At 40.5% G+C, this 18,343-nt stretch overlaps 1 protein-coding gene across 1 annotated transcript; it reads left to right on the top strand.

Annotated features, from left to right (window-relative positions):
- Positions 1 to 460: 460 nt before the first annotated feature.
- rec8b (REC8 meiotic recombination protein b) lies at positions 461 to 16,766 on the top strand. Its single transcript, XM_061714064.1, has 18 exons — positions 461 to 516; positions 599 to 667; positions 1,419 to 1,561; positions 2,470 to 2,545; positions 2,965 to 3,076; positions 8,448 to 8,526; positions 9,002 to 9,069; positions 9,861 to 9,942; positions 11,256 to 11,292; positions 11,457 to 11,622; positions 12,769 to 12,903; positions 13,177 to 13,252; positions 13,839 to 13,990; positions 14,239 to 14,278; positions 14,400 to 14,475; positions 14,597 to 14,698; positions 16,397 to 16,503; positions 16,634 to 16,766. Exons 1-18 carry the CDS (start codon positions 461 to 463, stop codon positions 16,723 to 16,725), a joined length of 1,668 nt encoding a protein of 555 aa, XP_061570048.1. The 3' UTR covers positions 16,726 to 16,766.
- Positions 16,767 to 18,343: the final 1,577 nt, after the last annotated feature.

Here is an 18,343-nt window from a genome sequence, read left to right as displayed (position 1 = left end):
TTTTTTTAAAGGTAAAAAAAATTCAACTTGCAAAATGCATTGAGGTACTTCAGGATAATAGCATTCTTGAGTTGTATAGTCGGCTATTTAAATACTCCACCTCATAGTTATAAATCATTTGCGGGAAATGTCCCTGTCAAATGCAATACACAGATATAATTCATAAATCTAGAAGTAAAGACAAGATTATACGTTTAGCATTGCTTTCATTATTCATATATCCGTCTTCAAACCCCAAATTCATTCAGTATCACTTAGATTCTAACTTTTCTGTTTTTGTCCTTGGTGTTTGAACGCATCACAGATGGTTACTTTTCAAAGAGACTCCCGCAAATTGATTGGTCCAATTAGACCTTCACGCGGGAAAACCACAATCACTGCCTTTGATCATTTCCATTAACCCATTTGCAATATTACATTTGAAGTTGCAACAATAAGTGAGTTTTAAAGCCAAAGCAAAATGTTTTACTACCCAAATGTGCTCCAACGCCATACTGGCTGCTTTTCTACAATCTGGTAAGACAGTTAAAAATGTGAATTTACCGTAAAATTTAGTTTTTTTTTCTTTTTTTCATGTTCCAAATGTGTTGTAATTCAGGTTAGCAGCCACCAGAGGAATCCAGGTGACCCGCAGAGAGATGCTCAGAGTCAATGTGAAGCTAACCTGGTGAGAATATAAACCATTACATTCACATGTTACACCACAGTTATATCTCATCTGTTAAGCAGTCTGTATTTGCTTCATGTTTTTTCATGTTATCTGTTCGCACGTAGTGTCATAATTTCACATTATTATATCAGTCAAGTGGATGACTGTTGATGAGGGACAATATTGCAAAGTCTGCCATGATACAATTTTGTTTTTATTAGATTCAGGAGCTTGTGATTTATTTGAGATCATAATACTGTTGATTGAACATAATCACTTCTGTTCATATCAGATCGCAATAAATAACTAATAGATCATTTAACATTTTTATTTTTGGGTTCCTGTAATAAAAATGACTTGATGACATGGATTGATTATGATTACATGTATTGATCTGTATCCATATGGATCCACTCCCTCTACTCCTGGTAGTTTTTAATCCTTCATTTTAAAGTCTGGGTTTGATACACTTTCTTCATTACTGTTTTTTTACCTTGAAATACTTTTTCCCGGCCTATATGTGCAATATTTCACCACGTGTAGTTATGTTATTATCTGTAGATAGGATCTCAGGTCTTGATTTCACCATTCAAAATGCACCTTAACCTTTTTATATTATTTATATTTCTTATCTGTTTGCACTGTCTTGCACTGAAGAGGTGATGCTGCTTTTAATCTCACTGTACCCGTGTATAATGACAATAAAGTATTCTATTCTATTCTATTTTTGGCTAAACTTCTCTAACTTATTTTGTGTTCCTGCTGAAAGCGTGGACATTGTGAAGTACGTGACTTCACAGGTCCCGTCGTTGGGGCCGAACCAGCCCAAGCCCCGTTTCTCCCTGTACCTGTCGTCCCAGCTGCAGTATGGGGTGGTCGTGGTCTATCACAGGCAGTGCAGCTTTCTGCTCGGTAAGAGAACAAGGAATTAAAGTATAAAGATCAGAGACTGAAAATCATTGTGACTCTCTACACCCTTACAAACACTGATGCACTGTAACGTCATTATAAATGTGACATAGGAACGCTCGGAAAGAGGGTAAATTGGATTAAGAATTGAGTGTAATTTTACAGCAGCAAGCTTATGTAGGATTTGCAGAAAAGGCCGTCAGTATGTCACTTCAACATGAAAGGAAGCAGAGCAGGTTTTTCTAGGTTGGTACGTATAATGGAAGAGACGTGTTTTTCTCATGCACAATTCAGCACATCATCTCTGTCGCTCCTCTCCAGCTCAGAGATGCTCTCAGGGTAAGACTGTATCAGTGCTATCACCCTGATGTAGAAGGATTTAGAGGCCGGTATGGAGCGGATGAAAAGCAATATCATTGAAACAGTTGTGCGGTTCTGATCAATCTGGATTTAAATTACACCCTGACACCTTCATGCAACATCCAGCAGATTTGCAATCATGCCGTTCTCGTCGGGGTTGATGAAAACAACAAAATACAATGCAGAATTACTTTGTATGTGAGATGCAAAGAAAGCAGTCAGTGTCTGTTGCGTTGTGTGCAGATTACACTGGAAAGATGTTGTCTACGTAACATGTTTATTCTGCTGTTTCATGTGCTAATTTGAAGATTAGATGCATTTGTACTTCTGAGTGGACGAAAGCACTTTACTCGTCCACAAAATTCAAATGTGAAGAACTGAAAAAGAAAAGGCTCTTCTAAATGAGATTCCTGGAATTAGGACGTTGTCTGCATCACTGACCACGGCTCGTGTGTCGGGAGGATGTCATCCCATTTATTAGCCTTCTTCAGAAAATACTGCCTCCCAAATATTTGGGTGGTAAAACCTTTCACCCGTTTCCTTTATTCCAGAGGAGATTCAACAAATCATCAACCGCCTGCTGCGCCGTCAGAAATCCATACGTATTGATATGGATGAATCTGAAAGGTCTACACATACACACTCACACACTCACAGGCCAAAAATGTACATCAGACAAGAGTTTTGTACCCTGAGGTGTCTGAAATTTAAGCTCAACAGCGTATGAGACTGGGTGTATTTGGGGAAGTATGAGCTCAGAGGCTCCTGGTGGAATATTTATGAGCTCATTTGAGGGATGAAGGCTGGACTGTGAAAAGGAGGATATGGTTTTTTTTACAGATGGACATGTGAATAGCTTCATGAATGTTTGATCAGTCATGTTATGGAGCAGCAGCATATAAACTCATGTGTCTGCATGATATATTTTCACTTATTGTTCTTGGAATATGCATGTTCATGCAAATACTCTCCCAGTAATAATTTCTCCCTTTATGAATTCATAAAGCCTGCATAAGCTGCAGCGCTGAACTCCGTTTGTGTGGCAGGGTTTCCTTGGACCTTCCTGACGTCCTGCACATGATGGAGGAGGCAGAGGGGGCTCAGGACCCCTTCTTTGGTCGCATGGACTGTCACCAGTTTTCCAGCCCCTATAAGCAGGTACAGTTTTCACCAGCACAGCCATGTGCTGCACGTTTACCGTGCAGGGTCTTCATCTGATCTTCCACCGCAGGAGCTCTTCAGGTTAACGGTCCGCTGTGTAAAGCTGGGTAGAGCTTATTGAGTCAAATATTTGTGCCTTCCTTTTTAAGACTTATAAATCAGTAATAAAAGCTGTAAATTGAACAAGAAATTAGATAATTGATTACTGAGTTACTCTGACCAGATTTAAATGCTCAAGGCAAGTTTATTTGTATAGCACAATTCAACACAAGGTAATTCAAAGTGCTTTACATCAACATTAAAAGCGGCAAAACACAATTAAACAGTAAATAACAAATAAAATGAAATAAAATGGTAAGAAAAGAGGTAAAGTAATAAAAAGCACAAGTTGTTAAAAGTAAGGGCAGTAGAGTACAGCAGGTAAGTTTAATTTAAGAGTATGCTTCAGTAAACAGTAATGTTTTTATCCTGATTTGAAGGATCTACAGTTGGACAGACCTCAGGTCTACAGGAAGTTTGTTCCACCGGTGAGGAGCAGAATAACTGAACGCTCAGTTGTAAAAGGTTAAATATTGTCAGTTAAAAGATACTGCCGACCGAAAGGCATTTCTAAAGATGATTTACCACATTACCTTATATTATTATAGTGCTTTTTTGGGTTATTTCCGTAAATCACTGTTTATGTGAGTTAGTGTAGCACTCTCATACCTATAATCCTTGGTTCTGTCAGAGAGAGTAAATCACAGCAGATATCTAACTCTATGTGCTGTAAATCTGTCAGACGTGGTTGAAATGTGTCTCATTTTTGATCTTCCTTCGTAGGCAATCAACACGTGACTTTATTCATAGACAAACAAGGCAGCATAAGATGGACACCTTGTAACACAAGACTAGTCACTGGCGAGGTTATTGAACGTTTAAAGGTGCGCTGGATTTAAACACGTGAGCAGTCGTGGGGAGAAAACAATCAGAAAGCATTAGTTGGAATTAGGAATGGGCGATATTTTACCGTTCACGATAAACCGTCCAAAAAATTCCCCACGGTAAGAATTTGTCATCTCGCGGTAAAAATGAAAAATTCCTGTTGATGACGTTTTTGTGTAAAGCCGGATTTATGGTTCTGTGTTAAATCCACGCACAACGTACTTGAAGGAAGGAAGGAAGGAAGGAAGGAAGGAAGGAAGGAAGGAAGGAAGGAAGGAAGGAAGGAAGGAAGGAAGGAAGGAAGGAAGGAAGGAAGGAAGGAAGGAAGGAAGGGAAAAAATAAGGAAGGAAGGAAGGAAGGAAGGAAGGAAGGAAGGAAGGAAGGAAGGAAGGAAGGAAGGAAGGAAGGAAGGAAGGAAGGGAAAAAATAAGGAAGGAAGGAAGGAAGGAAGGAAGGAAGGAAGGAAGAAAATAAGGAAGGAAGGAAGGAAGGAAGGAAGGAAGGAAGGAAGGAAGGAAGGAAGGAAGGAAGGAAGGGAAAAAATAAGGAAGGAAGGAAGGAAGGAAGGAAGGAAGAAAATAAGGAAGGAAGGAAGGAAGGAAGGAAGGAAGGAAATAAGGAAGGAAGGAAGGAAGGGAAAAAATAAGGAAGGAAGGAAGGAAGGAAGGAAGGAAGGAAGGAAGGAAGGAAGGAAGGAAGGAAGGAAGGAAGGAAGGGAAAAAATAAGGAAGGAAGGAAGGAAGGAAGGAAGGAAGGAAGGAAGGAAGGAAGAAAATAAGGAAGGAAGGAAGGAAGGAAGGAAGGAAGGGAAAAAATAAGGAAGGAAGGAAGGAAGGAAGGAAGGAAGAAAATAAGGAAGGAAGGAAGGAAGGAAGGAAGGAAGGAAGGAAGGAAGGAAGGAAGGAAGGAAGGAAGGAAGGAAGGAAGGAAGGAAGGGAAAAAATAAGGAAGGAAGGAAGGAAGGAAGGAAGGAAGGAAGGAAGGAAGGAAGGAAGGAAGGAAGGGAAAAAATAAGGAAGGAAGGAAGGAAGGAAGGAAGGAAGGAAGGAAGGAAGGAAGGAAGGAAGGAAGGAAGGGAAAAAATAAGGAAGGAAGGAAGGAAGGAAGGAAGAAAATAAGGAAGGAAGGAAGGAAGGAAGGAAGGAAGGAAGGAAGGGAAAAAATAAGGAAGGAAGGAAGGAAGGAAGGAAGGAAGGAAGAAAATAAGGAAGGAAGGAAGGAAGGAAGGAAGGAAGGAAGGAAGGAAATAAGGAAGGAAGGAAGGAAGGGAAAAAATAAGGAAGGAAGGAAGGAAGGAAGGAAGGAAGGAAGGAAGGAAGGAAGGGAAAAAATAAGGAAGGAAGGAAGGAAGGAAGGAAGGAAGGAAGGAAGGAAGGAAGGAAGGAAGGAAGGAAGAAAATAAGGAAGGAAGGAAGGAAGGAAGGAAGGGAAAAAATAAGGAAGGAAGGAAGGAAGGAAGGAAGGAAGGAAGGAAGAAAATAAGGAAGGAAGGAAGGAAGGAAGGAAGGAAGGAAGAAAATAAGGAAGGAAGGAAGGAAGGAAGAAAATAAGGAAGGAAGGAAGGAAGGAAGGAAGAAAATAAGGAAGGAAGGAAGGAAGGAAGGAAATAAGGAAGGAAGGAAGGAAGGAAGGAAGGAAGGAAGGAAGGAAGAAAATAAGGAAGGAAGGAAGGAATGAAGGAAGGAAATAAGGAAGGAAATAAGGAAGGAAGGAAGGAAATAAGGAAGGAAGGAAGGAAGGAAGGAAGGAAGGGAAAAAATAAGGAAGGAAGGAAGGAAGGAAGGAAGGAAGGAAGGAAGGAAGGAAGGAAGGAAGGAAGGAAGGGAAAAAATAAGGAAGGAAGGAAGGAAGGAAGGAAGGAAGGAAGGAAGGAAGGAAGGAAGGAAGGAAGGAAGAAAATAAGGAAGGAAGGAAGGAAGGAAGGAAGGAAGGAAGGAAATAAGGAAGGAAGGAAGGAAGGAAGGGAAAAAATAAGGAAGGAAGGAAGGAAGGAAGGAAGGAAGGAAGGAAGGAAGGAAGGAAGGAAGGAAGGAAGGGAAAAATAAGGAAGGAAGGAAGGAAGGAAGGAAGAAAATAAGGAAGGAAGGAAGGAAGGAAGGAAGGAAGGAAGGAAGGAAGGAAGGGAAAAAATAAGGAAGGAAGGAAGGAAGGAAGGAAGAAAATAAGGAAGGAAGGAAGGAAGGAAGGAAGGAAGGAAGGAAGGAAGGAAGGAAGGAAGGAAGGAAGGGAAAAAATAAGGAAGGAAGGAAGGAAGGAAGGAAGGAAGGAAGGAAGGGAAAAAATAAGGAAGGAAGGAAGGAAGGAAGGAAGGAAGGAAGGAAGGAAGGAAGGAAGGAAGGAAGGAAGGGAAAAAATAAGGAAGGAAGGAAGGAAGGAAGGAAGGAAGGAAGGAAGGAAGGAAGGAAGGAAGGAAGGAAGGAAGGAAGGGAAAAAATAAGGAAGGAAGGAAGGAAGGAAGGAAGAAAATAAGGAAGGAAGGAAGGAAGGAAGGAAGGAAGGAAGGGAAAAAATAAGGAAGGAAGGAAGGAAGGAAGGAAGGAAGGAAGGAAGAAAATAAGGAAGGAAGGAAGGAAGGAAGGAAGGAAGGAAGGAAGGAAGGAAGGAAGGAAATAAGGAAGGAAGGAAGGAAGGAAGGAAGGAAGGAAGAAAATAAGGAAGGAAGGAAGGAAGGAAGGAAGGAAGGAAGGAAGGAAGGGAAAAAATAAGGAAGGAAGGAAGGAAGGAAGGAAGGAAGGAAGGAAGGAAGAAAATAAGGAAGGAAGGAAGGAAGGAAGGAAGGAAGGGAAAAAATAAGGAAGGAAGGAAGGAAGGAAGGAAGGAAGGAAGGAAGGAAGGAAGAAAATAAGGAAGGAAGGAAGGAAGGAAGGAAGGAAGGAAGGAAGGAAGGAAGGAAGGAAGGAAGGAAGGAAGGAAGAAAATAAGGAAGGAAGGAAGGAAGGAAGAAAATAAGGAAGGAAGGAAGGAAGGAAGGAAGGAAGAAAATAAAGAAGGAAGGAAGGAAGAAAATAAGGAAGGAAGGAAGGAATGAAGGAAGGAAATAAGGAAGGAAGGAAGGAAATAAGGAAGGAAGGAAGGAAGGAAGGAAGGAAGGAAGGAAGGAAATAAGGAAGGAAGGAAGGAAGGAAGGAAGGAAGGAAATAAGGAAGGAAGGAAGGAAGGGAAAAAATAAGGAAGGAAGGAAGGAAGGAAGGAAGGAAGAAAATAAGGAAGGAAGGAAGGAAGGAAGGAAGGAAGGAAGGAAGGAAGGAAATAAGGAAGGAAGGAAGGAAGGAAGGAAGAAAATAAGGAAGGAAGGAAGGAAGGAAGGAAGGAAGGAAGGAAGGAAGGAAGGAAGGAAGGAAGGAAGGAAGGAAGGGAAAAAATAAGGAAGGAAGGAAGGAAGAAAATAAGGAAGGAAGGAAGGAAGGAAGGGAAAAAATAAGGAAGGAAGGAAGGAAGGAAGGAAGGAAGAAAATAAGGAAGGAAGGAAGGAAGGAAGGGAAAAAATAAGGAAGGAAGGAAGGAAGGAAGGAAGGAAGGAAGGAAGGAAGGAAGGAAGGAAGGAAGGAAGGAAGGAAGAAAATAAGGAAGGAAGGAAGGGAAAAAATAAGGAAGGAAGGAAATAAGGAAGGAAGGAAGGAAGGAAGGAAGGAAGGAAGGAAGGAAGGAAGGAAGGAAGGAAGGAAGGAAGGAAATAAGGAAGGAATGAAGGAAGGAAGGAAGGAAGGAAGGAAGGAAATAAGGAAGGAAGGAAGGAAGGAAGAAAATAAGGAAGGAAGGAAGGAAGGAAGGAAGGAAGGAAGGAAGGAAATAAGGAAGGAAGGAAGGAAGGAAGGAAGGAAGGAAGGAAGAAAATAAGGAAGGAAGGAAGGAAGGAAGGAAGGAAGGAAGAAAGAAAGAAAGAAAGAAGAATAAATTCCCGTTGATAACGTGTTTGTGAAACAAACATGGCGGATCTGAGTCATTTCAGTTTTGCGGTACAGTTGTACTAATTTAATTGGTTTTCATCAATTAAATTTAATTGGTGTAGTCTAGTAGCATTTAGTATATTTTAGAGCAGTGTTTTGGCTCCAAAGACTGAATGTGGTGATAGATTTATAGTTACAAAGGTGGAGTTGAATTGGTATTTTTTTTATCGTTATCGGGATAAATGCCAGAAATTATCGTGATACATTTTTTAGTCCATACCGCCCATCCCTAGTTGGAATAAGTTGTGCAAACTGTCTCTCATTTTCTGCATTTAAATAATAACCTGTGCATGGAACAGGAGGGTGTTGATTTACCTAGAGAAGGAACCTGGACATGGTTTTGCCGTTGGACACTAGCTGTTGGGTTTTCAGATAGCAAAGAAAAACCTCGTGTTTGAACACCTTGTGTTCACTAAAGCCAGTACCTCATCACATACTGTGATAAACAGCCTCTGATTTTTGTCTGTCCCATTATATGTGTGATGTTTATTTCCAGATAAATATGGCAATTGAGGAGCTGGCTTTGCAGCAATCGCTGGCACCCAGCCCGCGCCGCGCCACGTCCAGCCGGGAAGGTGAGATTTAGATTTCATCTTTGGAAACACTTTTAGCTCTGTACCATTTCTGGTTTAAGCACACTCTTGATCTAAATGTCATGGACGGGTCAGTGAAGCTGTTCAGTTGGCGGTACTCAACAAATGGCCCGTTTATCTCTGAGAATAGAAGCACAGAGCAGAAACCCGTAAAACTCTCTAAAGTCACTTTGATTTAGGCTCATTTGGGGACGAAACCTACGAGCAAAATCCACAGAAAGCTATACTTTTGTAACCCATTCAAACAATCATAGGGATTGTGGTATATAAGCATGACTTGTAAGTACACCTCTAAGTCTGCTCCATAGAAGAGATCAAAATCCTCCTGTTTCCTCTCTCGTCTCCTTAAAAACATTATTCAGTTGCCATCGCTGGATGTCAGTCTCCAGTGTTGGCACATCCTTTTCTGTGCTCCAGCCTGCTTTGACTCCTGATTGATCCTGTCGTGCTCTTCCAGGTTTCACTTCCTCTCCGATGAACATCACCCTGACGGAGAAGGAGCAGTTTGTCATCAATGCTGCTGAGGTAAACCCTTTTGTCAGAACGATCTCAGTTGTGGTTTTTCTAGACTCAGCAGATGTCCCGGTGAATAAGTGAGCTAGACGGGGACCATGTGCACACGGCACATCTGCTTAACGTTTTTCTCGAAGGTTGGATGCTTCTTTTTGTTCGTCTCCCTTTGATTTATGCTGTTTGGGGAAGAAGCAGGATTAAAATCTGCACACGCTCAATGCTGCCGGGTTTATTTGTGCCGTTTTTTTCCCACCACACAGACAATACACTCAGAGAGGATTCCTGTCTGTGTGAATATTGCACTTCCATCTCCAGCATCGCTCTATCAGTGCATTCACTGTCCCAACTCTTTGTGTGTCCCAACCATCTCAGTATTGACGCTCTAACCGTGCTTTTCCTCCACATTGAACACATCAAATCCTCAGTTCTGTTCTGAATCAACTTGTGTTTGTGTCTCAGTGCAGCATTTTTCTGCTGCTGCACCTCCACACGCTATTAGTCGGCCCAGTCTGTCATCCAGGGGCATGTAAAGCTTCTCCTGAAGCCCCGTCGCCTGATGAAGGCCGTATTGCTTTGACAAGATATTACTTCCTCATATCAGCGCTCAGTTTACAGAGACATGCTGCTCTCATTGGTGCTCCCCTCCTGCCTGCTTGTCCCATGAGTTTATTTCTGGTTTACAGAGAACCGTTAGTGATATCTAAACATATTTCTTTGGTTTATGTCTTTGGTTGTGAATTTTTTCCTTGTTTTTATTCTTCTTCGTCAACTGATTGCATGTGTTTTTTCCCCCCCTTTGTCAGTATTTTGAAGGAGACGAAATTCCTGAAGCCACAACCAGAGAAATTGATTTGTTGATGGATCAACCAGACGATTTCCTCAGAGGTGCGTGTTTTCTGTCGTAAATATCCTGCATGACAAGCTTTAAAGTTAACCTTAAATGATTTAGTTATTGAAGTGGAAACATACTATACAGTACTGTGAAAAGGTATTTGCCCCTTTCAAATTTCTTCTTTTTTTTGGGTCATATTCACATGTTTCAAATCATCAAACAGGTTTTAATACACTGCAAAAACTCACAATCTTAACAAGAATATTTGTCTTATTTCTAGTTAAAATGTCTCATTTTTAGTAAAAGAAATCTCATTACTCTTAAAACAAGACTCATCACTGGAAAAAACAACAATTTCCACCTGTTTCAAGTAGATTTTCACTTAAAATAAGTAGAAAAATCTGCCAGTGGAACAAGATTTCTTTGCTTTTAATGAGAAGATAAATCTTGTCCCACTGGCAGATTTTTCTACTTATTTCAAGTGAAAATTTACTTGAAACAGGTGAAAATTGTCAAATAACAAGTTATTTTTCTTTCTTTCTTCTTCTTGTTTTAAGTGTAATGAGATTTTTTGACTAAAAATGAGACATTTTAACTAGAAATAAGACAAATATTCCTGGTAAGATTTTGAGTTTTTGCAGTGTATCAGAGTGGCTCAAATAAGACAAAAAAGGAGTGGCCTCATAAACGTCTCATTTGGACTCAAATCAGATTGATATGCTTAAACGTGACGTTTAGCGGGTCGTTCATGCTTAAAAAGTCTCCTGAGTGGCTGAATGAACAGAGCAGAGTGGGCCTGAATGATCCACAGTGATGCTAAAGACTCATCACACTCTTGATTGCAGTCGTTGCTGCCCAGAGTGGTACAACCGGTTAGAGTTAAACATACAGCCAGGTTGATCTCAGACGTTTAGGTTTGGCATAAAAGCAAAAGCAGAGGAAGGAGGCAAAAACTTTCCCACAACACAGTAGGATTTGTTTATACGTGACGTTCATCAGCCTCTCAGGGTTTCCTCTGCAAGGCTGCTCTTGCTACACAGACCAGATCAAATCTGTGGCACTGCTACAAAAACAAAACAAAAGGAATTAATTATTCATTTCGTGTTTGGAATAGAGATACTCTTATTTTGACTGTAATTTATGTGTCAGGTTTTCATATTTAAAGGATGTTGTGCTGCCATCAATCACAAAGGGAGTCTTTAGTTGGCTGACTGAAATGATTTCCAAATCATGGAACACTTGGTATTTATAAACTTGGTATTTATACACTTTCCATGGATGAGATAATCCTCGGGTAAATGTACTTTCTAAGCACCTGTTTAGTTTGTCAGTGTGTAATGTTTATGTCCTTTTTTCCTCTTTGAAGTGGAGCGGGACCACGGAGTCGGTTCATCTGTCGACCAGTGAGTCTACAAACTTGGAAAACTAACAAAATATTTGTCTGTTAACATTTTAGTCATAAGAGCAGTTGTTCTAAAAAAAAACCATGGAAAAAAGGTTGTTTTCACTTGCTGGAAGAACATGTGAGGTGTTGTGTTTGCTGTAAGTGTGTGCGTCATGCGTCCAGGCTGAAGGAGACTCTGGGAGTGGAGCAGGACGGCGTGTGGCTGCCGAGCGCGGAGACGGGTCAGGCTGCCCTTGAGGTGACACCTCCACATGTCGCCATGCCAACGCCGCCCGGCGCCGCGTCTGAACACGATGGCGACAGACCAGCGGAAAGTCGTGACGAAGAGGTGAGACACGGTGGATGCCCGCTAGTCACGGTGAAAAAGTTAATAGCTGATAGTTATTACCAAGAAAAGCTCCCTAATTTCAGAAAAAACAAAAAACAAACAAGTAAAATAACAACAACACAATCATCAACTAAAGCATATTCCATAACCAGAAAGGAGCAGGAAGAAGAAAATATATAATTATACCTGCCCCTCCCTCAAAACAAAATTGAACAATAATAACGATGGTCTGCACAATTACAATTACTCAGTTAACATCACAAAGAAAGGAAAACAAAAAAATCTAAGATAGATTGTCTGTCTCCATACGCATATATTATAAATCTTAACTATTTCATCCATACATTGCTATTTTTTTCTTTTTAAAATTTTTTTAAAACTGAAATATGTTTATACAGCCCTTTAAATCATCTTGTAATGAATTCCATAACTTAATTCCAACAACAGAAACACTCATCTGCTTTATAGTTGTTCAGGCAAATAGATGTTTAAAATTAAACTTTCTTCGACTATCTTCATTGTTTGAACTGAAAGTACTGAAAGTTACTGAATGTAAACATGTATTGTACATTTTCTGGTAATGCTTTACATTTAGCTGTACATGATTGTGAGTGTCAGTAACTTAACCAAATCATCGAGTTTCAGTAATCGTGATTCAATAAATAATCTGTTGGTGTGTTCTCTGTAATGCGTATTGTAAATAACTCTAAGTGCTCTTTTCTGTAGTAAAAATAAAGGATTCATATTAGTTGGATATGTGTTGCCCCAGACTGAAACACAATAAGTTAAATAAGGCAAAATTAATGAACAATATAAAGTTCTCATTACTGTATGATTTAACACAAACTTAGCCTCATTCAAAACAAAAATATTTTTGCACACTTTTGATTTTACATGAGCTATATGAGCTTTCTATGTCAATTTCTCATCTATAATAACACCTAAAAACCTAAATTGTGATACTCTATCAATTAAAACTCCTTCTAAAGTAAGTGATATATTTGTCTCTCTTCCTGAATGGCCAAAAATCATAATTTTTTTTTTTTTTTTCAAATTTAAAGACAACTTATTCTCATCAAACCATTTTTTAAATGTAATAAAAAGATTGAATTAAATAGATGATTGCACGTATGTGTGTGCTACCAGGTGGTGGTTCCTCCTCGGAGGAAGCATGCAGGGGGACGCAGGCGTCAGCTGGTGTTTGCAGACCCGGAGGTCCAGATCCCTGACGAGGAGCTGCAGGACTGGATTGGGAACTGTCAGACTGAGACACTGGACCTGGTACACAACATCAGCATCCTTTAAAGATCGCAAGTTATTTTATAAGCATCAGTAATTCATTGACTGACATTTTCAGTTTTGAAAGTATCGATTCACCAGATTGTTAATTAACTACACTGCATCTTTCCAGCTCTCCTCTTCTCTCTAAATCCACTGGAACAGTGTTTATTGATTTTACTGCCCGGCTGTCGTTCCTATGACAGCTTCTGTATCAGGAGTGTATATTTGTACCGTCTGTATCAGCAGCATCAGACTAACGTTTCCTTCTCTCAGTCCCAAGTGTTGCTGGACGTCCCTGCGGTGACCGGGCTGCTCTCTCCTGCTCAGCTCTTCAGCGCCCCCTGTGGATGTAGGTGCCAACTGCAACACCTGTTTTCTAGCTGACTTTTCAATCAGCCTATTTAAAAACGTACACTATGATAGACAGACTCGTAACTGTAGTCGGTTCCACATGAATAAACCTAGTTCACTGCAGGAGGAAGAATCCATGTTGTTTCAAACTAATGAGGTGGTTTAGCTGCCGTGTTGCAGCAGGACCTGAGATGGAACTGAGAGATTGTTTGATGCAGTTCGGCTCACCTGTGCTATTTTCTCAAGCGATAAATCTGCTGTGAAATAGATCCATTACAAACCCCAGTGATCGTAATTAGTGGAAAGACTGATTTGCATTTAGATTTCTTCCTGGAGTTTTTTAATACCATGAAAATAGGCCGGTGTTAAAAAGGCTCAGCAAACCTCAAACCAAAAGCAAAATAATTTCAGATTTTAGATAATAGCACATACACACTTAGAACTTCTCAGTGTTTCTAGAGCCTGTAAAGCACAATTTATAATAAACAACACTTTTTCAAGTTCTGGTAAAAAATAAATAAACAAGTACAAACTACCTCATATAATCTCTATGTGGCAACTTGTGCCTTTTGACTCCTCTGAAGCTCTTATCCACGCTGACCTCCTGTCGCTATGGAAACAGCAAGCCACACTCACCGTCCTGCCTGGAAGTGGAGAAAGGAGTGAAGCTGAGGGGGATTCGGACATGGAAATACTGAGGACGGAGAGGAAGAGGAGGCATTCACGCATGAAGGAGGTTAGTCAGATGTTTTTAGATGAGTGGAGGTGTTCCAGATGTGGATCACCTCAAGTCCTGATGGCAGTGCTAATGGATTATGATAGCTGAACACGGCCGTACTAAAACTCTGTTCATAAATCTTATACATTTGCAAAAGCATTGCTGTAATATTCATAAATATCCATTAACATTGTTGCCTGACAACTGAGCATGCTCACTTCACTGGTGAGACAAATTAGATTAAAAATCTCGTTTGTTTCCTTCAGTCACACAGTGAGTCAGGACTGCAACCCGCAGAGGGCTCATGTGAGTTGTCCATCTCTCTTTCTCACACGCACACGAGTTTGCAGCTCAGGATTTGTCAGTAGAACACAGCGCATGATTTACCTCTAACGTCCAGCTGTTTGTTGTTTATGTGTGTAAACAGCTGTGTCCGACGTGATCCTGGACTCGTCCAAAGAAGACAGATCTGTAAGTGGCGTTATTTCTCCCGCCAGCAGATGGTGAGTCCCGGATGAGTAGAAAAGAAAAAACTACATAAGTGAGAAACCGAGCTCAGTGTGTGTGTGTGTGTGTGTGTGTGTGTGTGTGTGTGTGTGTGTGTGTGTGTGTGTGTGTGTGTAGGTCTCCACAGGAGGAGGTTCATCCACCATTGGAGCCGATAGCTGAGGAAAACATCGAGATGCCTAAGGCTCAGCCTGACACAGAGGACAGTAACATGCTGAGGTACAACTGTATGACGACACGCTGACACCAACCACCACGTTCCAGGAATACATTTATGTAAAACAGGGGTGTCATATGTGCGCATGCGGCCCGAGAGAGATTTTCATGCGGCCTGCGAGAAGTTTCCAACGCAAAAAAACGAAATGTTAATTTACTAAAAAGGAAGGCATAAATAATTGCCATGAATCGCAGCATATCCGATAATATATTTCTTCTACAAATCCATCGTTATTCCACAAAGAGAGCAGTTTTCGACATTTTTTTAGTTTTCTAGAATGCATTTGCCGATTTTATTTCTTTGTAGACGGTCGTAGTAAGTAGTACGGTTAAAAGAGAATTGCTGATTTTTTCGGCACACTGGCGTAAATATCCGCGCCAATTTTTAAAAATAAATACACTTAATTGTACTGGAAAAATCTCTAAATCACAAAGAAACACTCTCGGATGTAATAAGAAAGATTTTGCTTTTAATTAAATTTCCTATAAAAAAAAACATACTTGTTTCTGTTTATCTTTGTAAAATGATATTAAAAGTATCTTACATAATTTGAAAAAAAACGAGAAATTTCAAGAAAAGATCCTGAAGAAATATATTTTACATAATTAGAGTGTAAATAAAGTGCATATTTCCTTTAAAATTAACTAAACTGATATTGGATTAGATAACAATAGTGGAAAAAAAAGAATTAGAAAAAAAAATGTTGGCACCGTTTTTGTTATTTTGAGCGTGCGGCCCGCGAGAAAAAAAATTAGTCAAATCCGGCCCACCAAGCAAAATGAGTTTGACACCCCTGATGTAAAACATTTTGCATATAGATAAAAACCAGCGGAGTTATTCTCTGAGTGTAAATCCATGTAGAATGAGGATGTAATGCTGGGTGATTAAAGAAATGATGGGACTCTGATAGACTTTGATCCATCCTGACTGCTGGAAACTTCCAGTTGCATCTTATTGCACTAACTTCCCTGTGTTGACATCAAAAGACTAATCTCAATAGGATAAAAGAGTTTTCTGGCTTCACACTGTCAGTATCTGAGGATACTATGTTCAGTCTTGGCAAAACGCGGTTAAATGATGCGTAACACTGCCATTCTCCCCTTTGTTGTCTCCTCAGTGGCTTGATCTGGACATTTTCAGTCACTTACACGAATACACGTTGGATAGACAATAGACAACAGGCCCCGTCACAGGATGACCCACTTTCTCAGTAGTTGAGATCTGCTTTGAAATTCAAAATAGAAATCCGACCTGAGGGACGAGGCTGCGCTACAGGCACAGTTCGCTACAAAACAATGTTATTAGTACATTTGTAGACGCTGGGTAAATATGAAGGGATTTTCAGTCAGTTTTGGTGCATCTGATGTCACGAAACAGAGAAATATTTGATTTAATTCAGCAGGACTGAAATGGTCTGCAGGGGGGGAATATGAATTCATGTGTGTGACACCATGGCTGGGGTTTCTTGTTTGTTCTTTTTTTTTTATTGCATTTGCTGTAGTAATGACGGCTTTAGTCGTAATGTGCAGAGCCAAGGCCTGGATCAGTAAAATTAAGAAAGAGAACACTTTTACAATCACTTAGGATTTGACCGGTCACAGCTGTTTATTTTCTAAATAAAAATACCAGCAGCTTTATTTCTCTGTGCAAATCAGAGCTCGAGTCTATTCTGGTTTAATTGTCCCTCCCGTTATTTCCAGCTCGATCATCTCCGCCGTGCAGAGGCTTGGCAGGGTCACCTTCGCCTCTCTGCTGCCCCCTCAGGCCAGCCGCCTCACTGCAGCTCTCAAACTCGACAACCTGCTCAGTGAGGAAAACAGCACCTGCAGTTTTGTGATGCACATACTTCACATAGACAGCAGCACATATATTAGAAGTCATGTTGGTGTTGGATTTGGAGACGTCAGGTCCCCTGAATGAACTGATTCTCTCCACAGAGCTGGCGTCGGCCCAGCAGGTGGCGGCGCATCAGGCGGAGCCGTACGGCAGCATCATCATCATCCCAGTGGAGCCGTTGCTGGCTGTCTGAACACCAACCGCCTCACTCTGTGTTTCCAAAGAGTTAGTTTGAACGGCCGCTGTTTTATTCATGTCTACAATTAATTTTTTCCACTTTTGTATCGACAAGAGATCATCAGTTGTAGCAGTTAAGGCTTTTACACTTTTTCTGGAAAGCAAAATGCTGAAGATTTGCATAACTGTTTAAAATGGTTCCATTTTAACCTTTTTTATATTCAAACATACTGTTTTTTATACTGTCTTGTTAAAGCATTTTACTCTATGACTCAAAACCTTTTATAGACTAAACTGCATATTTTATGGTCTGTTGTGTGACTATTCTAGGTTTCAAGTGCTTTTAATAAAATATTTCAATTTGATGTTCAGCTTTTCTTTTTTTAATGCATCTATAACAGGGGTCGGCAACCCAAAATGTTGAAAGAGCCATATTGGACCAAAAACGCAAAAAACAAATATGTCTGGAGCCGCAAAAAATGAAAAGTCTTGTATAAGACTTAGAATGAAGATAACACATGCTGCATGTATCTATATTAGTTATAACTGGGGGGAGGTTTTTTTTTTTCATTATGCACTTCAAGAAAAAAGTCGAAATGTTGAGAAAAAAGTCAAAATTTCGAGAAAAAAGTTGAAATCTTGAGATTAAAAAGGAAAGGAAAAAGGAAGAAAAAAAGGAAAAAAGAAGAAAAAAAGGAAAAAAAAAGAAAAAAGGTCAAAAAATTTTGAAAAAGCTCCAGGAGCCACTAGGGCGCCGCTAAAGAGCCGCATGCTGCTCTGGAGCCGCCGGTTGCCGACCCCCGATCTATAATATTGGTGATATCTTACCTATTAAATGAAGCTTAAACATCGTCCTATTGGACTGAATTCAACACGATAAGAAAAACAGCCCACAAATCTCCATTTCTGGTGAAAAAAACCTTTAGATGTGATTAGAGAGCTTCTTTGTCATCTTAAACCTCCATACCTGCCCATCAGAAGTGGTTGTGTGTTAATTGCATCAGGACCGGTAGGAATGCATGTACATAATAGGTGAGCTGCATCCATGTGGCACCTCACTGCGACCGCAGCCAGAGCTGCAGTCGGAGAGCAAAAATCCTCATTTGCATCATCATGATGGAATGATAATTATGTTGACCTTTCCTTGTGATGTAATTACATCGCCGACCTGTGCAGGAAAGCATCCCCATCGCCGCCACGTAATTTGTTTTGATACAAATTACGGCATCTAATAACACCTGTGCTCAAACATGTACAGTTCGACGGCCTTCTGACGAGCAGCCAAACTATTTGCCATCAGTGCCACAAACGGCAGAGTTCCTGCATCACTGGGCCAAAGTGTAAGTGTGACTTCACTGTGTTTACAAACAGAACGCTGCTGGGAAGGCAGGGTCAGGGGCTGGTTAGAGACAGCAACATTTGACACTCGTATAAACCACAGCTTCTACTTGCAAAGAAAATAAAAAAGAAGCCGTGTCATCTCAGTTCGTCCGCAGAGTTGGTGGGAAACTGATATGAGTGAGTGAGGATTTCTCGGGCTTCCCGTGGAAAGGTGACATGTTGGGTCCAGGGTGCTGCTTCAGTGTGGGAACATCCCTGCTGAACACAGCACATCAATAAAAGCTGGACACCGA

The sequence above is a fragment of the Cololabis saira genome, chromosome 22, assembly GCF_033807715.1.
Source record: "Cololabis saira isolate AMF1-May2022 chromosome 22, fColSai1.1, whole genome shotgun sequence".
In the NCBI taxonomy this organism is placed as follows: domain Eukaryota; kingdom Metazoa; phylum Chordata; class Actinopteri; order Beloniformes; family Belonidae; genus Cololabis; species Cololabis saira.
The sequence above is the reverse complement of the archived record's forward strand: the minus strand, read 5'-3'. Positions and strand labels throughout refer to the sequence as shown.

Bases quoted from the DNA above. Each gene is read 5' to 3' on its own strand.
- rec8b (XM_061714064.1), top strand. From the start codon at position 461: ATGTTTTACTACCCAAATGTGCTCCAACGCCATACTGGCTGCTTTTCT. The intron at 2,546-2,964 runs GTCTACACATAC...TTTGTGTGGCAG, and splicing joins GATATGGATGAATCTGAAAG to GGTTTCCTTGGACCTTCCTG. The intron at 14,476-14,596 runs GTGAGTCCCGGA...GTGTGTGTGTAG, and splicing joins ATTTCTCCCGCCAGCAGATG to GTCTCCACAGGAGGAGGTTC.